The 27,451-nt window shown below is 50.8% G+C and overlaps 1 protein-coding gene across 2 annotated transcripts in view; it reads right to left on the minus strand.

Annotated features, from left to right (window-relative positions):
• The window catches only part of RBPMS (RNA binding protein, mRNA processing factor), a 154,737-nt gene extending 129,405 nt beyond the window's left edge, over positions 1–25,332 (minus strand). For both annotated transcript variants that reach the window (XR_006353516.1, XM_043969665.1), the window contains exon 1: positions 24,824–25,332. Coding sequence is in view for 1 of the 2 variants with exons in the window: in XM_043969665.1 (XP_043825600.1) it covers positions 24,824–24,925 (102 nt within the window). In the remaining variant the exon portion in view is untranslated. The remainder of the gene's footprint in view (positions 1–24,823) is intronic.
• Between the last annotated feature and the right edge of the window lie 2,119 nt (positions 25,333–27,451).

A 27,451-nucleotide genomic window follows, 5' to 3' on the forward strand; every position in this document is an offset into this window, starting at 1 on the left:
CCCTCCCCGTGGGACCCTTGGCAAGATGCTTGGCTCTCTTTGGACCTCAGTTTCTCCAGCTGAGAAAGCAGGGTGTTGGGCTGATGAGACAGCTCAGTCAGTTACTACTTGTGTGACTTTGGGTTAACCTCAACTTCTTTGTGCCTCAGTTTCCTCATCTGTAAAATGAGGGGGTTGGCCCGGAGGAACTCTAAGGCCAATTCCAACTTTCAGTCCCATGGTTTGTCACAGCCCCTTCCTCCAAGGCACAAGTGAGAGGCTACTCGCTACCAAGAAGCCTTTTATGACCCCCATAAAAGCTCATGCCCTCTCCCCTCAAATGATCCTGAAGAGGGTCGGTAAGACAGATTTCAAAGAGGGCATGGGGAATTTGAAAAAAAATCTTTGCACCAAATATGACTGAGAGGCTGATAGCCAAGAGGCACAGGGAACTGGCATAAACCAGAGAGTAGTGATGCCCATTGGGGCAGCTGGGCAGCAGCTGGTACAGGGAAGAAGCTGACCTTCCTCTCCACAAGGATTTCTCCCCTCAACAATGGTGAGGGGGCCTGGGCTGGGAGCAAGTCTAGTGGGGGGGTTGTTTTTTTTGGTGGTGGGGGGGCAACAATTGCTTTTCCTAAAGCTCTTGGGTTTGGGGCCACCTTCTCAGGAAAGAGAGGCGGGGGACTACTGAGTCAAGGTGTTGTATACATTGTCAGACACCCTAATGGATGTTTTTGCTCTTACCGTCACAAGGGAAGGTTTTTGTTTCATCCCAGAAGTGACATAAAATATAAGGATAAAATGCACTTAATTTTTTTTTAATAACCATGTATATACATTATTGATTTCTGGTACCCACCTGGTGTCCAATGCTGGTGCTATTTTAGAATTAACAAGTCTTTTCCTGTGGCAAAAGCGACTTCTAGCACCTAGGCTTGTGTAATGTTACCCATCTTGTCCCCTCACCTTCACCAAAAAGTCTCTAAGCAAGAAACAGAGGGCAGCCACGTAAGAAGGTAAGCTCTGGAAGAGCAGGGCCTGGGGTTCTGCTATTTCATTGTCTCTCTATCCTACCTCGCAGGAGGCCTTGAGCTAAGGAGGATTTGTAAAGAAAGCACTGTCGCACCCCAGAGAGAGCTCACCATTTTCAGAAAAGGAAGAGAATGGCGTCTCCAAACTAAAGGCTAATGAGTTTAACCTGGTGGTTGTTCGGTGGTTTTGGTCTCATCCAATTCTCCGTGACCCCATCTGGGGTTCCCCTGGCACAGACACTGGAGTGCTTTGCCATGTCCTTCTGCAGCTCAGTTTGTAGATGAGGAAAATGAGGCAAACAGGGTCAAGTGACTTGCCCGGGGTCACACAGCTAGTAAGGGTCTGAGGTCACATTTGAACTCAGGTCTTCCTGACTCCAGACAGGATGCTCTTTCTACTACACCACCTAGCTGCCCCAGCTTAACTTTGGTTCACAGATAAATTCTAGACACTGGTTAGCCAACACCTACGAAAGGAAGTGGCTATCACCAAGACCCAGCCAGGCCTCATCAAGAATTAGGTGTGCCGGGGCAGCTAGGTGGCCCAGTGGATAGAGCACCAGCCCTGGATTCAGGAGGACCCGAGTTCAAATCCAGCCTCAGACATTTGACACTTACTAGCTGTGTGACCCTGGGCAAGTCACTTAACCCCCATTGCCCCACAAAAAAGAAAGAAAAAATAATAAGCCAATCCTCCAAGGACAAGGATGTGGCAAATGTGCCTAGACTGTAGTTCATCACAGAAGATCTGAGGTCAATCAATGACTCACCACTAATCCAAAGGTCTCATGATATAAGAAGCTACCCACCTCCAGAGGGAGAACTGATGGACTCAATTTTTTTTTCTTTTCCTTTATTCTGTAATGTAGCTAATGTGGAAATGTTTTGCATGACTGTATATATGTAATAGGAATTGTATTTCTTGCCTTCTGGATGGGTGGGGAGGGAGGAGAGGAAGAAAGAGAATGTGGAACTAAAAATAAAAACCCCCAAACAAGCAAAAAGGATCTGAGGGTTTTAATGGACCACAAGCTCAACGAGGCAGCAATGTGATAAAGTCAAAAAAGCCAATGCATTGGTGTATGGCTTCCAGAATTAAAGAGGGGCCAGCCCCACTCAACCAGGTGTCCTGGTCAGACTACATGAGGAATATTATGTTCAGCTCTGGGTGCCGTATTTTAGGTCTTTGAATACGGAGCTTTACATACATTTATCTCCCTTAAGCCTCAGGACATCCCTGGGTGATAGCTACCAGTGCATTATTGTATCCTTTTAAAAGATGCCAAAACTGAGGTCCAGAAAAGCAAGGTGACTTGCTCAAGGTCACACACAGGCAGTCAGTGGAAGAGGTGGGACTGGAACCCAAGTCCTCTGACTCTAGTGCCCTTGCCACTGTGGGATCCTGCCATGTGTTTTGGTAAAGGTGGCAAAGAAGTTTGTGGGTGACTGAATCATCTGGGCCTCTGTGTCTCCCCTGCATTTGGGTGGGGTAGGGGGAACCTGGATCTTATCAGTCATGGAAAGGGTCCCTGTATACCTGAATGTGAACACCTGGCTGACCTCCAGTGCCTCAGAAAGGAGAACCATCTGGAATGGGAAACTGATCACATCCTGAGGCAAACGAAATCCCCCCAAATTCAGAGAGGAGTCACTAGAAATCTCTGCTTTCTGTAGTCATTATGCCCCCCTCCCCCATCCAGCATCTTCCCTAAGACCCCTTCTAGGTCTCTGCTCGGGCCTAGGAAAGCAAATATATAAGGGACTCGATTGTGTAGAAAGGAAAAGTCACTAGGTTCTGAATTAAGAGAAGGTGACTACTCTAGGAAAGACTGTTGAATTAAAGCTGGACTACATCTCTGAGGCCCCCTCCAGTTCTTAGAGTTGTGAAGCTCTAGTGAGGCTTTGAAGGGGTGCATCATGTAAGGTTATAATGACAGCCATCAATATCTGCAAAGCATACTGCAGACATTACCTCATCTGGACCAACCCTGTAAGGTAGGTGCTAGAGGGATTATGAAACCTATTTTACACATAGGGAAACTGAGGCACTGAGCACACAGCAAGTAAGTGATGGAGGCCGGACTCAGATCCAGGTCTTCCTGACTCCAACTTTAAAGCTCTTATCAACTATATTAAGTGGCCACAGCAGTTTCTGGCCTAATAATTTCGTTTGGCCACAAAGAGCGGTTACTTGGCCCACCTGGGCAATAAGTCCTTGGAACTCTGAATATAAAGGACTGATGTATCAGGATGCTGACGTCCCAGGACTGTTTCCATGGAACCCCATTGAAAGGAGAACAAGATGACGACATATTATTATTATTATTATTACTTCTCCATTATGGTAGAGAGGAATTTGTTGTTGTTGTTATTGGGTCGTTTTCAGTCATGTCTAAGTCTTTGTGACCCCTTTTAGGGGTGTTCTTGGCAGAGACACTGGACTGGTTTGCAGTTGCCTTCTCCATTTAATTTTACAGGTGAGAAAGCTGGGGCAAAGAGGGTGAAGTGACCTGCCCAGGGTCAGACAACTAAGAAGTGTCTGAGGCCAGATCTGAACTTAGGAAAATGAGGCCCAGAATTCTATCCACTACACCAGCTAGCTTCCCCAGAGATGATTAGGGTTAGACAAGATGGCGGGAGCCGTGACTTCTATCCAGAACATCAGCAAAAGCCGTGATCCCCTCAAAATCATTCTTTCAAACTGCTTGGAAACCTCCATTTTTCTTGCCTTAAAAAAAAAAAAAAAAAGAGTTCCTTGGTTGGAGAAGATCAGAGAAGCAGGACAGGCAGGGCCCCTGAACAAATGCCAGGCCTGCGGCCCATCCATCTTGTCCACCCTGGGCTTCTCCCTGATTTGGGAGCCACGGGGGAGGCCGGGCTGCCCAACCTCATTTTCTACCCAGCAGCCCAAGTCAACTGCTATTTTTAAAGCTGTCCTCATGACCTTGGCTTTGCATTTAACAGCATCTCTGTATTTGGACAGGAGAAATGCATTGTGGGCCACAGCTCATGACGCCATCTCTCGGGGCAGGGAGCCTTAACCTTTTCTGTGTCACAGCCCTCTCCAGAAGTCCCACGGCTCTCACGCACAGACGTCCCCTCACAATTACACCCTCAAACTGGATGCAATCAAATCCACAGGACTGCCAAGGAAACCAATTATACTGAAATTTCTTTTTAAGTTCTTAGATGCCGATGTAAGACCCCTTGGTCGAGGGCATGAGGGGCCACGATCTGCACTGGTGAAGGAACTACCTACATTGGGAAATCCTCAAAGTGCTGATTTATTTGGGGTTTAAGGGTAGTTTATTCTGTCTGGCTGGAGCAGGGAACAAACAGAATTTCTTATTTGGTCTTAGAGGAGCGGGGTTAAAATCCCTGTATTTACATACCCTCTACCTGCCTGAACCTGAGACACCCATTTAACACCTCTCTCTGTGGTCCTCAGTTTCCTCATTTGTAAAATGTAAAACTAAGGGGGCCCAGACCTTTTCTAAGATACATCAGGCTCCTTTTAGAGCTAAATCCTAAGAGGGGGCCAGGGTTTGAATGCTCTAAGTGACTTATTTACTGTGATCTTGGAATCAGCCACTTACGTTCTCTCTCAGCCTGTTACCTCATGTGTCAAATGTAAGGGCATCAGAATGCCTGCTCTCTAAGGGTCCCAGTGAGCCTCTGGCCACCCCACTGATTCACCCCCTGAAGTGCCCCTGACACAAGACTGGGAAGGGGAGTGAAGACAGAGCCACATCTGCCTCACTTCCAATGTCCTCTGAGTCACTGCTCCAGGAACCAGCACTCCTAGCTCTTAAAATACATCCCAGTCCCCCTTTCCCATCCCCCCATCCAGGACCTCACACTTGGGGAGACAAGGCCAGCTAGCTGCCCCGAAAGCCCTTCTCTTACCCAAAGAGCCAGGTTTTGGACTGAGAGCTGTCCCATTCGGTTTATGAGTCAAAAACCAACAACAATGTTTAGGGTGACTGGGAGGGGGGTGGGGTCCCTCTGGGCTTCTTTTAACTCACAACAGCAACCCCCAACAACGGCCCTGTGAGGTAGGTGGAAACTACCCCCACCTTACCGATGTGTAAACTGAGGCTCAAAAGGGAAGCTCACGAAGCTAGGAAGGGTTACAGGTCCAGAGCTCCAGGCCCCAAGTGCATCCCTCACCTGCAGCATCCTGCCCTCTGGGCAAAGCTGCATGAGAGGTGACGAAGGGCTGTGAGGAGGAGCCAAGGGGCATGACTGTGTGTGTCTGTGACACCCACACAATCACACTGGGGCAGGGAGAGACAAACTTCCCCTACCTGTAAAACAAAGGGGATTCTGCGGCCTCTTAGGTCCCTATGGCTGGGTGATCTTCATGATTCCCTTCAGCTCTCAAACCACAATCCTGTGAAATGTTGTAGCGCCACACACACACACACACACACACACACACACACACACACACACACACACACACACACACACACGAAATCGACAGAGATGGGTTTACAAATCATGAAGTAAAAGTGAGTAGTGTTGGTCAGATGCCGAGGAGGCACGAATGCATTGTAGAGCTGGGAATCGTACAACCGTTCTGGAAAGTTGCTTGGAATTCTGCAAATCAAGCTGCTGAAATGTTCATATCCTTTGACCTAGAGATGATTCTACCAGGAGCTATGTATCCATATGAGAAGAATAAGAAAAATGTCCCCAGATAAACCAAAATATTTACAGGAGCACTTTTGGTGGCAGCAAAAGACCTGGACACAAAGTAGACATCGTCTCTCAACTGGTGAAGAGCTGAACAAACTCTGATTCAGGAATGGACCAGATGATTACTGGTCTGTAAGGAATGATGAGCCCAGAGAACCACAAAGAACCCTACTGATGCAAAGGGAAGCAGACAGCACCAGGAAATCAACACACAGCTTGACCACACAACAAATGTAGAAATAGAAAGAAACAACCTCGGCTTCAAAGAGGAGGGATGAGAAGACCCCTCCTCGCCTCACACCTCTGCAAAGGTCAGAAGTCACAGACCCAAATGCTGCTTGTAACATTAGAGCTGGTAGATGTGTTGGGCCCTGATGGCTGGAGTTTCTTTCTCGCCTTCCCCTTTCTCTTTTTCACAAAATGCATCTCTTATAAGAAATGGTTCTCCGAGAGAAGAGAGGGGAGGGATACAGAGAAAAATATAGGTGATGTATATCGAAAAGATAGCAATAAAAATATTTTGTTTTTTAAAGTTGAGATGATTTTCTATGGAATGCCAAGCATCCCTGCCAATTGTTGAATTCATGCATGGCGTATAAGACACCATGCTAGGTGTCAAGGCACCAATCTCTTCATTTTCTTCCAAAATGTCATATCTTAGCCCAGTCAGACAGAAAAATCTGTTTCCATGTCATAAAGAAGATACAAGATGATAAAGCTTGCTCCCTTCTCCCAACTTCTTCCAAGAACAAACTTCTCCAACCAAAGGAAAAGGGTAACAGAGATGAGCCCCCAACCCCCATCACTAGAGGAAGGAGAAGGCAGCAAATGCTGAGAGCAGAAAACATGTTTGGCCTTACAAATGACTGACACAATTATAAAATACCAAAGCAGGATTGGTCATCCTCTGTGACATGGTGGTGTCTTCTGCTACGCCAGGGGGAAAAACCAAACTCAGAGAGAAGCTGGGGAGACCACCAACCCAATAACAGCTACTCCAGCCTAGTTAATTGCCTTTGGTACCCACCAACATTCCCCCTTTCACCCAATTTTCACAGCCAAGGGTCTCCAAATTCTACCTTTCTGCACTTCATGGGCACAAATGTTACCCCTGAGCTTCACTTACTACACTAAAAAAGGTGCCACCAACCAATGTGGAATGACATGGGCACCCAAGTTGACTATGAACCTTCATGAGGCCCATTTAAAAAAAAAAAGTTTCCTTATCATTTCAATGTCCTCCTGAACACCTCCTGACAACACTGACAAAAAAAATTCTCAGGGTCCTGTGAACCACAGACACTCCGAGAGACTGTTCAAACAGTCAAATATGTCAACAACATTAAAAAGGCACCTACTGTGTATGAGGTCTAGTGATAGGGATGCAGATCTTATGTTGGAGAGGTGGCAGGACAGACAAGGAAACACCACCTGTGCAAGATAGCCGAGGGGTCAGGCATCCAAGGGAGCCCAGAGACGAGTAAAAGCCAGGAGGGAGACTTAGGAGAGCCAAGGTCTGGCCCAGCCATCCTGTGGGACAAATGAGAAAACTGAAGCTCAGGGAAACAACTACTCTTCTACAGGGTAGACAGGACAGCTACCTTTCAATATTTGTGTGGCTGTCCCAGGGAGGGTGGCTTATTCTTGGTCGGCTTGGCCCCAGAGGGCAGGACCAGAAAACTGAGGCCCAGAGAGATGCAGTAAATCTTATGGGGGCTCCAAGGTGGACAAGACGGCCTAACCTGGCTTTGGTTGGCCCGAGAAGGCAGGACCGGCTAGAACATGCAAAGACAACGATTTAGGCTGCGTATTAGGAACAACTTCCCCAAAGCTAAGAGTGGAACAGAACACCTCATTTCCTCTCATGGCTGGGGGCTGGGGGCTGGGGGGCCAGGGGGCCATAAGTGAAAGCCAATGCTCACTCAGCTCCCTGGAAAGACAGCGGCTGATGGACGACCCATCAGAGACTCTAGGAGCCCTGCCTGAGCCACTGGGCTGTCTCATCTCAGCCTAGAAGAATGAATGAGTTAATTCTGGTCAGGACGCTGGAAATGTGAAGTGCTTGGCCCTGTTGTTATCTTCTCTGCATGGTCCACAGCCTTATATGGTGAGCAGCCTGGGCCCTGGGCGTCCTTCTGGGAGGGAGGGAAGGAGGGGCTCCACACGAGGATTCATTCCACTGTCCCTGGGGCAGCCTCTGATCTACTGTTACTGGAGTCATTTTTATTTGGTGTGTGTCTCTCTCTGGGGCCTGGCGCTCGCTCGCTCGCTCGCTCTCTCTCTCTCTCTCTCTCTCTCTCTCTCTCTCTCTCTCTCTCTCTCTCTCTCCCTCCCTTTCTGACCCATCCTTTTCCATGACTCTAATCTTCACAAAAGTTCCTCTTCCTAATTAATTGTATTAAAGAGCCAGGGGTTCAGTCACGTGCACACAAAGATGCCATCGCCTTTCAGAAAGAAGGTGGCCACCTCTTGGGCCTGGGCATTGAGGTGCCCCCAGTTCCTACCAGCCACTTAGTAGCTGCACCCTTCTCATGGGCAGTGCCAGGCCTCCTGGGATCTTTTAGCCCTGGTCTGTGCAGACCCAACCGGGCTAAGCCTAAGCTCCAGAGAATGGGGTTTAATGGGGACCATCAGAATATAGACTACAGATGGGCACATGTGCTCACTGAGGATAGCCAGGGATCCCTAGCTCAGCAAGGAGGAAATGGACAGAGAGAGAATGCTGGACCCGGAGGCAGGGAGACCCGTGTTCAAATCCTGCCAAGGCCACTTGGCAGCCTGTGAGACTAAGGATGTCATTCAATTTCTCCAAGCCTCAGTTTCCCTATCTGTAAAACAAAGGGGTTGGACCTCATGATCCCATGATTGCTCTGAGCTCTTATTCCATATTTAGTCATTTGATGCTCACAGCAACCCTGGGAGGCGTGTGCTATTATTAGACCCATTTTACATAAAAAGAACAAGATGCAAAGAGGTCCAGGGACTTGCCCAGAGTCATACAGCTAGTACACGACCCCTGAGGTCCCTGCAATTGCTGACCCTCTGGGATTTCTCAAGGACCTAAGGCAAGGGGATGACTCCCTGGCCTCCCTGTTAGTGGAGGGGCCGAGAGGGGCAAGCCTCAGGGCCCGTGGCCAGCTCCACCTCTGCGTAGGACACAGCAAAGACCCCCTTTACATGAGTCCCAGGACAAAAGAGCCACGGCGAGAACTCCCGAGGGCTCTGGGAACAGTGGGAGGAGTGGTCTGAGACAGGAAAGAGAGTTGCGGGGGCAGCTTCTCGGCTGCACGGAGAATTCAGTGTAGCAATGTGGAGCTGCACCTTCCACACGCCTGGGAGGGAGGTCATGGCTGGGGCGGAAGGGCTGGAAATCAGACCTCTGCAAGCACTGGAGAAACAGTGAGGAAGAGCTCTCTCAACACAGTGAGTGAGGGCAGCTCGGCCCCTCGAGACCACTTAGGAGATGCTTCACAAGCTGCCGTGGGCCGAACAAGCCAGGGATCTCTCCGAGCTCAGTCGGGCAGTCCAAAGTGTCAGATCGACACACTGCCTGAGTTCAAACCCAGCCTCAATTTCTCGATAGATGTGTGACCTTGGACAAGTACCACAACCTCTCCAGGCCTCAGTTTTCCCATGTGCAGAATGAGTAGAATAACAGCTCAAAGGGTTGTTGTTAGGATCGATAGAGATGACACAAAAAAAGTTAGCTGTTATTATTATGTCACCAGTTTGGTGCCCTCGACCCTGGCCGGCTCTGGGGCACCAAAAAATCCACTTACCTTTGCTTCCATCTTCATCCCCTACAAAATCAAGGCAACATTTGCTCACTGCCTTCAGAGAAAATGGAGAAAAGGCAAGGAAAATCCAGAGAGAGAGAGAGAGAGAGAGAGAGAGAGTGTATGACCCAGCACATGAGCCACTTCCAGGAGCGAGCAAGGACCCACTGGGACAACTCCAGAAGAACAAAAGGAAGGACCCTGGAGTTTGTTAGAAAGGGATACAGTCTCAATTCTATACAATGAAAACCTGGCTAATTCACAGAGCTGCTGGTCGGGGGGTGTCACTGGCCAATGAATACATCTGGAAGGCCAGATTCTTCAGACTGGAAAACCCAACCAAGGAGCCAAGGGTCCGGCGACCTTTGGCCTGGAAGGAAGACGTGTTTGGTGGCTTATTTCTAGAGAGCAGTTGGGATTCTTTCAAAAGCCCTACAAGGAAGTAGTGCAAGTATCCTGAGCTTCCTTTTACAGAGAGGTGAAAGCATCCTAGATTGAGAGGGAGAAGAGGCCTTAGAGGTGACTGAGGTCAAGGATTTTCAAAGTGGAGCCTGGGAATAATTCTTGGGGGTCCCCAAGATTCTGTGAGGTCAAAATGATTTAATAAGAAGAAGGCATTTTAATTTCTCTTACAGTAAACACCAATAAATATATAACCCGTATACACCCAAGCTCTTTGGGGGGGGTGTCCTCAAAACCTGATTATAATGGGGGCCTGAGACCACGGTTCTCGTACGGCCGATCCAGACCAACCTCTTGATTTTACAAATGAGAGGTTAAGTGAATCGTCCAAGGTCACAAAGGGAGTAAATGTCAAAGCTGGGGTTTAATCTTAGGTTGTCTGAGTTCAAATCCATCACTTATCTCCAGCCCCAAGTCCAGCCACAGCTATCTCTGCTATCACCTGCTGTAAAATTTCTTGAAAAAATTGGGAGGGGGGAAGGTGCGCGATGGGAGATGCCTACTGCTGCCTTTCCCCCTCTTCCTCCCTTGCTCCTTTTGCTTCTCCCCCTCCTCCTCTTCCATGTTCAGAAAAACCTGGAAAGGCAGAACTGCATGTACCAGTCGTCTGAGAGTTCTGGAATGTTCACAAGACCTCCCAATTTGCAGGTTTCTCCATCCCCCACCGAGGCATCTCTGCTCCCCTCCCCCACTCACAAGTAGACACACACACACACACACACACACACACACACACATCCCGCAGCTATGTCCACGAACCGCAGCTTAGTGAGCGGATCTTACTAAGCTGATCGTTCCCTCTACTTCCCCCTCCTCAACCTTACTCCATGATTTCATCTATATTCCAGCCAGATGGGCCTATTGGCTGTTTCCTGTAGAGGATGCTAGAGCAGCTAGGCTGTGCACTGGTTAGAGCCCCGAGCCTGGAGTTGGGAAGACCAAAGTTCAAATCCAGCCTCAGACACTAGCTATGTGACCCTGGGGAAGTCACTTCACCCAGTTTCCATCATCTGTACAATGAGTTGGAGAAAAAAATGGCAAACCACTCCTGTGTCTCTGCCAAGAAAACCCCAAACGGAGCCATGAAGAAGTCAGACACGACCAAAACAACTGAGCAACAGCCACCTCTGGGCCTCGGTACAGGGTGTTCCCTGTCCCCTCTACCTCTAGGTCACAATACCCACATTCCCAATTGTTGGCACTCCCCTCACCCCTTCAGCTAGGTAGCCCAGTGTATAGGGCGCTAGGCCTGAAGCCAAAAAGACTGGAGTTTAGATCTGCCCTTTGATGCCTACCAGCTGTGTGACTCTGGGCAAGTCACTTAACCACTGCCTGCTTCAGTTTCCTCAGCTATAAAACGGGGATGATTATAGCAGACATCTAAATGATTCCTCTTCTTACTGCCTCCTGCACCTGGATCCAAAGGAGAGGCTGGGCGATCCCTGGATGCTCAGGACATCACATGCAGAGGAGGTTCTAGCCCAGCTCACCTCCCAGGCCCCTTTCAGCATCCAAGATGCCAGCCTTCTTTTCACAGGGGCAGCTTGGGGCCACCGAGGGGCATAGAGTGCTGGGCCTGGAGTAAGGAAGACCTGAGTTCGAATCTGAGCTCAGACACTCCCCAGTTAATTGATCCTGGACAAGTCACGTAACTGCTGACTGCCTCCATTTCCTTAACTGTAAGATGGGAGATAATGGCCCCTACATCCAAGGACTTTATTGAGAATCAAATGAGATCATTTAAAGCACTTAGCACAGTGCCTGGCGCGTAGTATGGAGGTGCTTAATAAATGCTTGCCCCCCCACGCCCCCTTGCAGAAAACCAGAGGCAGGAAACAGGTAGCCAGGGAAAGGCAGAGCCCGGCTTGGATGAGACGAGAGCTCAGGCAAAGAACCAACCCTTCCAGGCCGGATGCTGACCGCTCAGAAGCTTGACCCTTTGGGGAAAGAGCTCTGCCCCCAAATCAGCCCCACGGACATCACCCTCTCCTTAAGAACCTGGAGAGATCCCCACCATGTCTCCCTGCCTAGAGGGGCTGAAGGAGCCCAGGGTTCCACTCTTGCCTGAGGGCCCCGGATGCTCTTTACAAGTTACTCTGTCAGCAGAACCTCACAGACAGTGAGGGGGGGGGGGGGGGGGGTCCACCATTATCCCCATTTCTCAGTTAAGAAAATTGAGGCCGGGTAAGGGATGGGGGGTTGGGGTGGGATAGTTAAGTGGTTTGCCCAGCTTCACACAATCATTGTCTGAGGTAGGCCACTGGGACATCTTGGTCTAACCACTTCATTTCTCTGGTCCATATTCAGAGTTTGAACAGGTCTTTCCTGTATTTAAAGGGCCTTCCCAGGGAGCCTGAGGTAAGGCTCATTCAAAGCTGTGGCTCATGCTGAGCTCACCCCTGGCCCATCAAAACCCATGGATCTTTTCTCTGCACAATCCCATCCAGCCACGCCCCCCCTCCCCGGTTTTACACTCAAGAATTTTCTTTTTGAAAAAGAAACTGGGGGGTGGGGGGCAGCTAGGTGGTGCAGTGGATAGAGCACTGGCCCCGGAGTCAGAAGTAACCTGAGTTCAAATCTGGCCTCAGACACTTAACTTACCAGCTGTGTGGCCCTGGGCAAGTCACTTAACCCCAACTGCCTCACTTCAAAAAAAAAAAAAAAAGAACATTGATAAATAATTAAAAAAAAAAACTGGGGCAGTTAGGTGGCGCAGTAGATAGAGCACTGGCCCGGCCCTGGAGTCAGGAGTACCTGAGTTCAAATCCAGCCTCAAACACTTAACACTTACTGGCTGTGTGACCCTGGGCAAGTCACTTAACCCCAACTGCCCCACTTAAAAAAAAAAAAAAAACCTGTAAGGCCTTATCTCTTCTCAAATTTCAATTTATTAACTAAGTCCAAAGACCAAGCCCATGGAGATCTTCCCGGACCCTGACTCTCAGTGCGTGAAGCAGGGACAAGGAAGAGCCCATGACGATAAAATGGTGGACTCCTGGGGTCAGCTATCTCCATCTGTCCAGGTTTCTTTGCCCTTGAACTCCATCATTTCATGGCCTTTTTAGAAGCAGATGGGGCACTGATCACGACTGGATTAGAATCCGTAGCACGGCATCAGTGACACGGAGACACGTCTGACAGCCTTCTCGGTGGGGCATTCCAAAGGACGCAGGCATTCTCGACGAGAAGGATTTCATGCCTGAGCCTTGGGATTCTGTACAGCCAAAGCTAGCTTCTCCTTCCCGGCCCAACTCCCAGATCCTCAGAGCCCTGGGCTAGGGCTTCTGAGAGTCATCCTTGGAATTCCATAGCTCAGCCTGTGCCCCACCCTCAACCCATCAGCGCGACTTCCTTACAAAACAAAATCAAATATATGGACGGCCTTCACTCTGCTGTTATATACATGAGATCTAAAAATAGGGAGCTGGCAAATAACTTCTGTTTCTATATTTGACCCAGGCATGTTTTCTTCATTGTTACCAGTCATACCCCTGAAAGCCATTCTCCACCAATAGGACCATGTTTCTAATTATCAGAGAGGAGACTGCTGTTCCTACGGATAGGCCTGGCTTCCTTGCAAAAGGAGAGGTTCACAGCGGTCAAGCAGCAAAGCTCGTGGCACCTCTATCAACTGGAGCAGAAGTTAATGAAGAAATCCAGGGAGCTTTGCAGAGAGGGAAAACCTCAACTCGGCATCAGGAGATCGGGATAGGGATCTGGCCTCAACACCCTCTCAAGAGCTATGTGGCCTTAAGCAAGTCCCTTGGGGGGGTGGGGAGGGGTGGGGGCTGAGAGCAGAGAAGGAAGTGGAAGAGAACCATAATCCTAATAGTATTAGAACAAGCCCAGCCCCAAAGAAGGGATTCTACTGCCTTGCAGAGGGAGAAGGCTCATGGATGGGCACACTGCAGATTTTTTACTTTTTCAATAGGTTGATAAAATGGGGTTTTGTTTTCTTTTTTTCCATATATATCCACATACACACACATCCTTTGTTGTATGGAATGGTTGGAGAGATCCAGAGGAGGAGAAGAAATATTGGTGGTGTAAAAAAGGGAAAAGAAATCAAGAAAATATGTTTAAAAAAGAATAGCGAGGGCAGCTAGGTGGCACAGTGGATAAAGCACTGGCCCTGGATTCAGGAGGATCTGAGTTCAAATCTGACCTCAGACACTTGATACTTACTAGCTGTGTGACCCTGGGCAAGTCACTTAACCCCCATTGCCCCGCAAAATTTAAAAAAATTTAATTTTAATTTAATTTAAAAAAAAAGAATAGCTAGTAGTGTTATCTGATCCTCCCAACAGCTGGGTGAGGGAGGTGCAACTATTCTCCCCCTTTCACTGATCAGGAAACTGAGGTAGAGAGATAGCAAGCCCTAAAGCCAAACCTCTGCTCTCCTACCAAGACCAAGCAGCTCAAAAGGACTGAGGCCGAGGCAGGATGTTCAGCCCCAGCCCCACGACTACCACAGGGTCTCTGAAGTCTGTGAGCAAAGAGGAGATGCCCCTCCCATGCTTCCTTCCAGGCTACTTCTGACCAGGAAATTCAATAGTAATTGGCCACCAAGCACTTAACTGGGAAGTTCGCAGCACCCCCAGGATTTTCAAGGGGTACACGGACAAGAAAAACAAGCTCTGACCTCAAGAAGGTTTTGTTCTACCGGCCGAACGACAAGCATTTATTAAGCACTGGCTGCATACAGGACATGAGACTAGAACTAGAGAGGAAGCTGCTCTGGGCCCTGCAGCGCGCAAGGAGCCTCCTTCTTCAGGGGTGACTGAGGGAGAGACCAGCCCCATGAGTCAGTCCCACAGCGGGGAGAGTGGCTGCTTCCAAACAGGAAAGGGAAATCTCTCCTTTTGCATAGTTCCCGAGGCCCAGGAGATGCCTCACCCTACAGGTAGGAAGGTCAAGACAGAGGCAGGAAGCAGGCGGGCTGAAAACAGGCCGCCCCGAGGCAGCCAATTGTGGAGAGAGCGCAAGGCCCAGGGCAGCCCAGGGCTGCGCAAAGGGACCCCGAGGGGAAACGCTCACTTTCTCTCCAGACCGTGTGGTAACCCCCCGGGCACAATCAAACAATGTATGAGCCGAGGGCCCACAGCCCATAGCCCACAGCCGGGCAGCTCAGGCCAATCCACTTGTGATCCCTTTCTCTGAATATTTTTGATGGTAAAGGTTAAAAGGTAAAAATAAAGTAGGAAATGCGACCTAGCCCCCTTCCCCATTTACTCTGATGCAGCTTTGTTTTTGTAATTAGAAAGAACGTTTTGTTATCCTTTGAGTTTTCCCTGGTTTAGAAGTAGGAGCCTCCAGGGGCACAAGGCAGGGAGGCCTACAGCCTCACCCAGGGTCTCACAGGAGCCTGCCTGAGAGCTGGGCCCCCAATGCAGTGACCCTGGGGGGGGGGGCGTCTTCCCTGGCACATCTTGGGATGTGCCTTTCCCTATGCATGCCACACAGTACCTTCCTTTTCCACCAGTACAGGCAGCCTTCCCCTCTGCCAGGATGAGGCTGTAGGAGATACCGCTCACGGGGCCCAAAGACTATAGCATTGGGGCCATGTCCCCCCAAATGACCTAACGATCTATTCCATTTCAACAGCACTGATTAAGTACTAAGTGTGCGCCAGGCCTTTAGAAGGGGTGCTAGGGAGACAGGAACAGAGAGGGTGGACGCACTCCTGGGAAATAATCCATAGGCCACCCGGGAGCCCACCACAGCCCACTTTGTTCTCTCAACCCTCACTTGGCTTGGTCCATTGATTTAAAAAGCATTGATGGGAAGAAATAAAATGAAGGGATGGTGAGAGGCACCTGTGTGGGGCCTACCTGTGTGAGGCACCAGAAGGCCTGAGTTAGGGTTCCTGCTTTTTATTTGACACTTGATGCCTTGTGTGACCCAGGACAAGGACTCGGTGGGCCTCAGTTTCCTAGGCTGGAAAGTAAGCATCTTGGTTATGATGATCTCCCCAAAATGGGTGATTTAGCCAGAAAATTAAAAAAAAAGAAAAGCCACCGCTCAGCTCAGCTACATGTAGAGGCGGTGCCATGGGTGCCACCACTCAGCTCAGCTCAGCTACATGTAGAGGCAGTGCCACGGGTGCCACTGCTCAGCTCAGCTCCATATAGAGGCAGTGCCACGGGTGCTCCGCAGAGCCCCAGAAAACGCCCAAACTGGGTCTGTCTGTGTGGCTGTCTCCAAGAACGATCCAAAGTGTTGCCCAACGGCCCAAACGGGCTGGACCTAGGAGAGACTAGAAACCTCAGCAGAAGGACGTTCAAGGGCCTGACTGCTGACGTCTGACTTCACTCAATAGCTTCAATCCTGTGATCGGGGATTTTTGTGCCCTTAATGGGCATGGAAGTAGCGCCGGCAGAGATGGCATGCCCACAGCCTCACAGCTGAGACCTCTTTCAGTGATCTTATGCCCAGCTGAAGGAGGGAGAAGGGAGGGTGCCTCCCCTTCCCCTTCCCCTCCACTCCTTCCAAAAGCCCAGGGGGCAGGGGCTTGCTTTCACTCCAGGCTGGGGGTTATCTACATAGGGCCTCATCCAACACAAAGGGATCAGGTATTCAGCGGGAGGATGAAGGAGTCCTTCTTTTGTCCCCTCCCCGGGCCCATTTCCGGCAATTAACTACATCCCTGAACCTTCCCCCTCCCCAACTTCTTAAGGTTCATCATTAGTTTTTCTAAGAGAAATCAACCGGCTTTGCAGGGAGGAAGTTCCCTGGCTTCCGGGAGGCCAAAGGCAGGGGCTTCCCAAGGCCCACCGCTTTAGAAAACTGTCTAACACTCCCCTCCTAAGTAGTACTAGGTGCTATCATTATACCCATTTTTTAAATGAGGAAACTGAGGCAGAGGGTGGCAAACTGATTTGACCTGACTGGAAACTGTTGCTAGATACTCATGGCAACACTATTTGTATTGCCCAACGCTGGAAGTCCTAGATGCGAGCGGCGGGAGGGAACAAGCCTTCTAAGGCAGCGATGGCCAGAGGGACCGAAAAGCCGAGATGATGAGGAGCTCAGAGGAAAGAGGAAATGTGGGGAGAGGTGATGGGACAAAAGCGGCATCAAAGTATACAGGAGAGGGGCAGCTAGGTGGAGCAGTAGTTAGAGCACCAGCCCTGGATTCAGGAGTACCTGAGTTCAAATCCGGCCTCAGACACTTGACACTTACTAGCTGTGTGACCCTGGGCAAGTCACTTAACCCCCATTGCCCCACAAAAAAAAAAAAAAAAAAAAAAAAAAAAGTATACAGGAGAGGGGCTACAAAGAGACTGGCACCCTCAGAGGGAGGGAAATATACACTGGGAGGAATCTCTGTATTTGATGGGAAGGAGTTACAAAGATAGTTAAGCGGTTTATAATGGTGTGTAGTATGTGATTTATAATCAAGCATTAAAATAATAGCAAATATAGGCCAAAGCTGGTGCAATAAGAAATAAATGAGAGGTGTATGATGGGATGCCGTGAGGTGGGCAGACCCAGGAGAAGGGCACAGAGGGCAAGCTCATCACTGAGACTGCTGTCGTTGCTCCGATTAAAGCCACGTCCAGTTCCGACCGTGGTGGATGGATCCACTGTCTCTGGGCAGAGATGGTGGATAACGGGGGTGGCAGAAAAGGGGAATCTCTTGATGTTTTGACTCAACTGCACCTATTTGATCCAAGGAAGGGTTAGGGGATTTTTAGGAATTGACTTTGATGGGGGGGAAATAGAAAGAATCAATAGTCTCCCCGCAAAGAATGCAGCTTCTTGGGAACAGGATGGTCCCATTTTTTGTCTCTAGTTCCTAGCACAATGTAAAGAAAAACAACGCAGAAAGGCTTAACGATTTGCACAAATGGTTACCCCCAATCCAGAGAACCAGGGATGGAGCGGGCACCCACCTTCTGACAGAAGCGTGTCGGAGCCAACACGACAAAGGAGACACGCTCTGGGGACAGAGCCCACGTGTGGCTCCCTTCTGCTTGACTGTTTATGAGTTACACGAAAGACATTTTTAACCTTTTTCTTGGGTGGTGATGATGGACGGAGGGGGCAATGAGCAAGAATGATGCCTTCCAAACAGAAATAAGAGAGTCAGTGAGGCAGCCTTCAAAATGCCCAGCTGGGAAGGGAAGGAGTGCAGAGGGAAGCGCCCCACAAGACAAGAAGGCCAGCCCGAGGTAACATGTTGGATGGATTAGAATACTTTGTAAAAGAGTAAGCTGGATATAGTAGAGGTTTGCGGCGTCACATAGAATTCTCCTTTGTATGTGGAACGTCCTTTCTTTTTTGGTATTCACTAGCTTTGGAAGAAAAAGGATTAAAAATAAAACATGGTCTTTGATTGACTGAATAAAGCATTTTTAAGGAAGAAAATAAAATGAGGGGATGGGACTAGGTAACAAGCCCCCTTCCCTCTCGGGCTCAGAGGGGGAATGGGGGAGAGGGGCCCAAATCTGAGCTCTCTCACTGTCTGGTGGAGTGACCTTGGCCTGGTCTTTACTTTGCCGGCCTCTGCTTCTTTGTCTGAAAAGCCAAGGGATTCTCTGTTCTCTTTCTTCTACAAATACTGTATCTGAGAAGCAGAGGGGATTGAGGGCCAACAAGGAGAGTGACAGGCGTGCCAAGAGAGTGAGTGGGAGAGAGGACGGAGAGTCATTAAGCCCCTATGGCTCACCAGGGTCACAGAGCAGGGAGGGCTAATGCTGCCTGTTGGTGAGAAACATGACTCCCTCCTGGGCTCCCTGAAGATCTATGGAACCAAAAGTGGAACTAGTTTCCAACAGCAATAGATTGGGCATCCAAGGACCTGGGTTCAAATCCCACTTCTGATGTTTAGTCCACGTGACTCTAGGCAAGTCACTTACCCTCTCTGTGCCTCAGTCTCCTCATCTGTCAAATGAGGAGTTAGGCTAGGGAAGGAATAGTTATCCCCATGTTGGAGCTCACCCCTCCAAGGAAGGGCAGGGACTTGTTCTGCAACAAGTCAGTGGGCTCACACCCAAGACTCCTGACTTCATACACTGCACCCTCTTTACAACGTCCAGCTTTAAAGAGTTGTCTGGGGGCTCTGAGAGCTTCAGAAATTGGCCCAGGGTCACACAGCCAGTATGGGTCAGAAGCAGGTCTTGAACCTGGGTGTTCCTAGCTCAGAGGCCAGCCATCTCACAATCCACTCCTCTAGGGATCTGGGCTGTACCTCGAAGGAACCCTAAAAACATTGAGGACCCAGAACCAGGCAAAGGAGGGGATTGGGAACAGAGAAGGCTTCCCATGGGGGAACGATGAGATCGGTGAGAGAAGCAGCCCTGAGTAAGCACCCTGCGCTGGCCTTGAGCCATCTGGCAATAGGGAGCCATCGAAGGTTTTTGAGAAGGAGTATGCCACATGTAAAGATGGCTTTAAGAAGGCCTGGCATGGGGTAGTGGGAAGAATGACAGATATGGTGTCCAAAGAACTGGGTTCCAATCCTGACACTATCCTCCTTAGCAACTGCCTGAATGAAGACAAGATGTTTCCCCTTCCTGTGCCTCAGTTTCCTTCTCTGCACAGTGACTGGGTGGAGCCATATGATTTCTAAAGTGAGAGTAAGGAGGATGGAGAGAGGCGGAGAGCCAGGGAGGTGAGACAAGGCCTCAGGAAGCATGGTGGCAATAGTAAAGATGCAAATAAAAATCATTGCAACAGCACTGATTTAGCGCTGGAAGGTTTGCAAAGCACTTGTTATCTCACTTAATCCTCCAACAAAGCTGTGAAGTAGGTATTGTTATTATCATCCCTATTTTTCATACAGATGAGGAAGCTAAATGAGACTTGCCCAAGGTCATGTTGTGTCTGCTGCAGAATTTTTTTTTTTTTTAGTGAGGCAATTGGGGTTAAGTGACATGCCCAGGGTCACACAGCTAGTAAGTGTTAAGTGTCTGAGGCCGGATTTGAACTCAGGTACTCCTGACTCCAGGGCCGGTGCTCCCTAGCTGCCCCTCTGCTGCAGAATTTGAACTCTGGTCTTCCTAACTTCAGCTCTAGTCCTCTATTACCCAGCTGCCTAATGAACAGTAAAAGACAAAGGGGGACAAGGCTATCCCTGGACCCTCTGGGTGCAGGCTGTTCCACTGTTCTGAAACCACATGGGGTCAACAGAGAGATCCCAAGCTAATTCCTTCTCCCTGGGCAAGCTGCCCCCTGGTGTTCACACAAGCTCCATGTCTGGCACGGCTGGCATCAGTGAGAAGCCAGCACATTCATCATGAGAGCCAGAGATGCCCACTGTGAGCCTGTCTTAACTCTAGCCAGTCATCCCCCAAATAAGGCCCTTGTCCCCAGAGGGCTGGGATTGATAGTGTCTCTATAGAGGTCTGAGAAAAATCTTTCAGCTCTCCTGGAACCCACTGGGGAAGCCTTCTGGCAGAATGAGGGGGATACTGAGTCAGGTTCTCCTCCAATTCCCCAGCCTCAATAGCTGCCAAGCAGCCTGTGATTTGAGGTGCACTTCACCAGCCCGTTAGGAGACAAAAACATCGTGGTTTCCCACGTTTGTGGTTTGTCTAATTCGTCCAGGCTGAGAGCCCGAAGTTCAGAACAGCTCAGGGAAGCAGGTGTGCCTGTGGTGTCTTGCTTGGGACCCAGAAGCCCAAGCATCCTTGCAAACACTCCCAAAAGCCAACTTCTTAAGGAGAACTGAGCATTGGGAACCCATATCTGCCATGAAGAACAACTGACCCTCACCGGGAGGAGCACCAGAGACTTTGCCCCTGTGGCCTAATTTTTTCTGAACCACACAATTAACTCTAAATTACCCAGGGTCAAAACAGTCTTCTAATTTAACAGCAGTGATAAAGACATAAATCACAATTGAGAAATATCTGTCTTACGACATTCCAGAAAAAACAACAACAATCAATTACCCTACCTTTATTGTGGGCTTTATTGGCTGACTTGGAAACGGAATGAATGGCTTCCAGCCCAGGCCCTGAACTAGCAGAGAACAGGGCTTCTGACCCTGTTCTGTGTTTGGGAGCCCTTTGGAAGCAAGCTAGAGAAACCCCTTCTCAGAACAGTGTTTAGAAATGCACAAAATGATGCGTATTATAATTAGATCATAATAATATAACATAGTAATCACATTATAACTATATAAGGTGTAATAATTATAACAGCATAATCTGTAATATATTACAACAATAGATGGATTTGATTGCAGAAGACTGAAATAAATTTTGTAACATAAATATATGTACATATACATTACATACATGTATGTGTATGTATGTATGTATGCATGCATGTATAATAGTTCCCAGCCCATAAGTTAAGAACTCTTGGCTTTAATAAAGGCCACTGGCTCAGTGAGACTTGGGTGACTTACTTGGTACTTTTATACCATTAACAAACTTCAAGATTCCATCTTTGGTCTGATAAAAATGAAGAACTGAGGTAGCCATTTTCAGGGGCATTTTGCTGCCCTTTGAAAAAACAAGAGGCAAAGTCAAAGAATTTCCACAAATAGTTTATAGCAGCTTCAAAGAAGATTTTGCACACACTTGTATTTAACTCATTACTGAAGATAAACCAAATTTGTTTGGGATCTTGGTGTCACAGACCTAGACACACACACACACACACACACACACTCCTCCCTCCTGCCTGTCCTCTGGGCTATTGGTGCCCAAGAGATTCACAGCTTCTCCCTCATCTTGTACAGTGAGCAGGCCAAGTCTTAAAATAAAATGAATTCTTTCTCCTTGGAATTTGAGCACAACCTCCAAAGTAAAATACAACCTGGGCTGGTGCAAGCTGTGGGAAACCTCAGACCCTCAAAGCAGCAAGCCCTGAGTAGTTGTTTCAATACTCCTGAGACCTGGTAAATTTCCCAGCATTCTTGTTTCTCAATCCCCATCCAATGGTTCGGAATTCCCAAAAAGTACATGAACTCGAGGTCATGGCAAAAGTGGCATGAAAAACCTGGGTTCTTTTCTACAGTAAGACATCATTAATTCCACCGCTGCCCCCCTCCCCATGCAAAGACACTGGTGCCCTCCCAAAAGCAGCTGGGGTAGGAAACAGCAGCGGTACCAGCAGGTCTCGGCTGGAACCCACAGTATCCCTAGGAAGTCTCATTTCTGTAGGTTTGTTTGTCCTTACAGGAAGGAGACCATGCTGCTGATTTGCTAAGAGTTATTCAGTCCCCAAATCCCCATGGGATTTGATAACCTTTAGAACTTCCTCAGGTTAGTGTGTGTGTGTGTGTGTGTGTGTGTGTGTGTGTGTGTGTGTGTGTGTCTTGCCTCCCCCCCCCCCATTGGCATAAGTCTAGGGAAGCCTATGGATTCTTTCTCAGAGTAATGGTTCAAAACGAATAAACTATAACAGGTAGGACGTCAAATGAACCTAATTATACTGAAATTCAATTATCAAAATTTAATAAAAAAAAGTTCATGATCCCTAGACTCAGGAGCCATGCTTGGTCAAGCCACTGACTGGAAGGCGGCTTCTTTGATTTTGTGGTGCTGAATGGGACTTGTGTTGAACAAACATTTAGTCCTAAGTAGAGAAGACTGGATAAACACATCCATCCATTTACTTAGTAAAGGTTTATTAACATCCCACCCCCACTCTAGCCCCCTGGTAGTGTTCATGCTGGGTGATGGGGACAGATGCATTATTGAGGATGAGGGGCCAGTTTCCCTCACCTTTCTGAAGGGCTAAAATTCATCTCTGGGTTTATAGTTCAAGGCAGAGGAGGGAATAAAAATCCCTTTCCCCAATAAATATCATTAAAGGACTTGGGTTTTCAGGACAATCGAATGCTGATTTTTTTCCCCCCAAAGGCCTGCCCAAAAGAATTCATCTCAGCCCTCCCCCCCCCCTTCTGGCCTGGTCATTTTCCTTCTCCCTGACAAGCGCCTTCCGACCACTGGTTTGCCTCTAATTAGACCAGGCGGTTTTTCGGCTGGGGTCCACGGACCAGCAAGGGGTAGCTAGAGGAATTTGAGGGAGTCCATAAACTTTCTTTTCACTAACCTTCACTTTCCATTGTAATCCTCTTTTATTCTGTGAATTCCAACACCTAATTCTGAGGAGTCCACAGGTTTCATCAGACGGCCCATGGGGTCCGGTCTGACAAAAAAAGGGCTAAGAGACCCTGACCCGGTTCAATTCTTTCTTAGACCCGACCCAGCTGCCAGCTTCAGGGGGACTGAGTAGACCAAGAAGGGAGGGTGGTATTTGTCACCCATGGGGGGGGGAATTTTGTGTCAAGGTGGCATATATTTCGGGTTTGGAGAAAAGGGTTATTCAAGTAACTACTGGTAGAGAAAGAAACAGCTGGGGGCCGTTGGGAAGGGGTTTGATCTCCTAGCCCGAGGTGGGGAAGGGTCACCCACCAGCCTCCCCCACCCCCAACAGAAAGAAACCTCAGGTCAAGGTGTAGATGCAGGGGAAGAGGGGGAGAGACGGGTGGGGGTTGGGTCATGCAGACCAGGGGGTTGAAGTTATCCCTGGGGAAGACACAGAAATCAAAACCACTCACTCTAAGCGGAGAAGGCGAGGGTGAGGGAAGTTCTCGCCCAGGAAGTCTGACCCACAAGCCCGAGTGGGGAAGGCAAAGGCCGGCTGCCCTTAACTCTCGGAGACTGGCTCTTTAACGGGTCTACCCAGATCCCCTCCCAAAGAAAAATCTGACTCCGGGGCCAGACTGCCCCTTTCCGAAGGTGACCCATCATTCTCTCGGGATCTCCAAGCACAACTTAACCTCCCGGGAGCCGAGGATCTCGGACTTTAGTCTGAGTGGGGAGATAGAGTTCACATTTTACCACCCAAGCCTCACACACGGCCCTGAGTTCTTCCGGTGTGGAATCAGTCCCAGTGGATCCCCTTTGCTAAAAGTATAGTCTGACTCAGTACAGTCTATTCGTCTGCAGCTACAAGCATTAATTTAGCGCCTTCTGGACGCAAGGTTCTGCGTCGGTGTGAGGAGGCACCAGGACACTAAGCGGAAGGCACCTAGCTTCCCCAGGCTAAGCCTGCCCACAAGATAAGAGGTAGGGGCTCTAGGGCCACACACGGTGCTCCTGGCTTGCTCTCCCCCCTCCCCCCCAGTGCCCAGATCCGCGTGCCTGGCCCTGCGGCACAGCCGGGCGGCCCCGGGTCGGCTCTCGGAGCACCGAAGGGCAGGCAGTCAGTGGGGAGTTGGCGGCGGTGCTTGCGTACAAGTTACACTGTTTCCAAGTTACCGGGAAAGTGCCGGCTCCGGCCTCGGGTCAGAGCTTTCCCGCGAGCGGCGTCCCGCTGCCCAGCCCGCACCGGCCCAGCGCCTGCACTTTCTCAGGCCCCGGGCCCAGGAGCCTGAGCAGCGACCCAGAGGAATGCGCCTAATGAGTTATCTATTAATCTCCAAGTACGGTTGGGGGGAAGGAGGGACGCTCAGTCCCAAGCTCAGTCCGCCCGCCCGCCCGCCCGGACCTCGCCAGTGATCCGCCAGGCAGACAGCCCGACGGAAATGCTCCTGGGTGGTCGGGATCGCCGCTCGTTCGAGCTGGTCAACCAAGAACTGGGAGGGACGGTGACCGGGACGATCTCCCCCTGCCCCGGACCGGCCGGGTTTGGGGGACCCGCCCGTCAGGGCGTGCGTCGTAGCCATGGAGAGCCCTGGCCCCGACTCCCTGCAGTGCCCGTCCCATAGGGCCCGTGCGCCCTGTCCAATAGGTCCACTCCCGGCACGTCCCGTCCGGTCCGTGGCAGCTCCAAGGAGCCCCAGGCGTCCGGGTAGTAGAGGAGAGCCCCGGGCCTCTTCCCACCCCCCACCCCGACCCGTCAGTCCGGCTCGATCCCCCCCCCCCCCGTCAGTGCAGGGGCGCGCTCGCGTCCGCCCGCCCGTACCTCTTCCTCCGGGAGGCCGCCGTCGCTCGGGCTGGGCTCCTTGTCGCTGCTGCCTCCTCCACCACCGCCTCCGCCGCCGCCTTTGGCGCTGCTGCTGTTCATGGTCCCGGGGGGCCCCGGCCGGCCAGCCGTGCGCGCGGGCGTCTGGGTGCGGGGCCCGGAGCTCGCCCCGCGACGGCAGTCCCCGCTCGCCTGGTCCCGTCTGGCTCGCTGGCCGGCCGCCCGACCGTCAGTCCGCCGGCCCGCGCACCCCGAGGGGTCGCCGCGGAGCCCGGACCAGGATGCGGGGCGAGAGGAAGGGAAAGAGGGCCGGGGTCCCGGAGGTGCGCGCCCCGCAGGGCCGGTGGGGGCCGGCGGGGGCCGGTGGCCGTGGCCCCGAAGGCTGGGAGGGACGCCGTGCGGGGTTCCGGGCACTGGCCCAGCCGCTGCTGCCGCTGCCGCTGCCGCAGCCGGGACAGGGAGAGGCGGCTGTGGCCGGCCCGTGTGCGCCAGCCCCGGGAAGTGGGAGAGTGAGAGCCTCCCGCCCCCCAGGCCGCCGCCGCCGCCGCTGCGGCCGCGTCCGCGTCGTCGCGTCCCACCCCCAGCCAGCGCCCCTCCCCCTCCCCGGCAGCCCCTCCCCCTCCCGCCCTCCGGGGCTGCGGCCCGAGGGGAAAGGACCGGAAAGTCCGAGGCCCGGCCCCCGCGGCCGCCCAGAAAAGGAGGGGCCTCGGGGCCTGGGATCAGAGTGCCCCGGCCCAGAGGCCCACCCCGCGGGATCCACGAGGACGCGACCGAGCCAAAGTCACTTGGGCGCCCTCTTCGAGCTTGAACCCCAGACCTGGCACTCCCGGGCCAGTGCGGACCTGAGCTGGCACGACCCGAGTACGTTCGGCCCAATTCAGCCCGTACTTAGGGGCTCGATTCGGCCCCGTACTGAGGGGGTGTGGGCCGCCTGGGTTCGAGATGGCCCAGTGCCAGGCTCCGGGGTAAGGGCCTTACACTCCCCTGGGACTGTATTTGCAGCTGAGGCCCCATAAGCAGTCAGTCAGTAGTCAGCCGAGCATCTCTTAAGCGCCTACTAAGCGCTGGGGATAGCAAAGCAAGGACGAAAGCCAGCCCCTGCCCTCGTGTAGTGCTCAGTCTAAAGGGGAAGAAGAGGGCCCAGTAGCTAAAAACTGTAGACAGAGCCGATGGATTGGAGATAACCCACACTACAAATAAGGCGAGCCCGCAGCCCAAAGCCTCTACAAAGGAAACTGAAAGTAGTGGGGGGGTGGGGGGGGAGGGAGGCTGGGAAAACTTTTGGGGGGGGGTAGTTGGGCTGAGCCTAGAACGCTGCTCCTCCTTCTCCTCCTCCCCCACCACAGCTGGGGTCCTCCGAGTGCTCACAAGGATAAGTTCCGGGCCCCCTAAGCATCCCATGATTCCTCAGGAAGTCACCTTCCCCCTACCTCCGGAACTGGACTCAACTCCGGACCGGGTGAAACACAGGAGGATCTGGTGATCTCAAAGGCCCCTTCCTCAGTCCGCCAGTAAATAATCATTTATTAATTGTCTGTTTTGTGCCGGGCACTGTGCTAACCCTTCGGGCTCTGAATGGCGTGATCTGGGGATTCAAAGTATCCAGAAGCAGGGTTTGGGGATGGGGGAGGGGCCTCAGCTTTGTGCTGAAGGAGCCCACATTCAATTCAACAAACTTCTCTCTGGGTTAGGTGGTCACAGCCATCCTCTGAATACTCCAGGACACCCATAATTGGGATCCACAGGTGTCCCAAGGTCTCTGCCCAACAATCCACTCAGGAAAACCCAAGTGGATGAAGAATGCCTACTGCGCCTATGGTGTAATAATAACAGTAAGAGGACTATGGCTAGCATTTAGATATCCCTGTAAGGTTTACATAGCACCCTGCATGTATTACCTCATTTGATCCTCACCACACCCATGGGAGGTAGGTCCCTATTCATATCCCCATTTTGAAGATGAGAAAACAGGTTGAGAGCAGGTAAGTGACTGGCCCAGGGTCACACAGCTAGTGTTGTCTAAGGCAGGATTTGTCTTTAACATTCCTTCCACTCCTTCCCCCAGCGGCCTGAGTACAATTCCTCAGATGGTGCTACTGGACGGTAAAGATAAACCTAAAATTAGACAGTGGGCCTGGACTGCTCTGGCACTTCCACTGGCCCCTAGCTGCTCCTTTGACCCAAAAGCCCACCCATATTCTTCTGGGAATGCTTTATCCCCCAGAGACAAAGAACACTGCAACAGTCAAAGAATCAAAATCAGAGCCTCGACAAAGGTCAGAGAGAGATGCCTGGTGGGTACAAGCAGATGTAGAATGTTTCCAATGGTGATTTGTGTGTCATAGAAAAGCTCTTATCCAGGAAATTTAAAAAAAGAAATAAAGAAACGCTGGTCGTGTTGTGGAAGCACCCAGGCAGACAGTCCAGGGACCCCAGAAGTCACAGGATACTAAAAGACCAATGGCACATGGATGGGTTGGGCCCCTGAGGAAGATCTAGGGTCAAGGGCCAGAGTCCTGGAGGAGGAGGTGATGCAGGCAGGTTGTGATCGCTCCTTGGCAGGAGCTTCACCAGAACCAAGGAAGACAGGCTCTGCCAGGCCGTCTCAATTGAAAGCACCAGCACTTT

Source organism: Dromiciops gliroides, chromosome 6 (genome assembly GCF_019393635.1).
Source record: "Dromiciops gliroides isolate mDroGli1 chromosome 6, mDroGli1.pri, whole genome shotgun sequence".
Taxonomy (NCBI): Eukaryota; Metazoa; Chordata; class Mammalia; order Microbiotheria; family Microbiotheriidae; genus Dromiciops; species Dromiciops gliroides.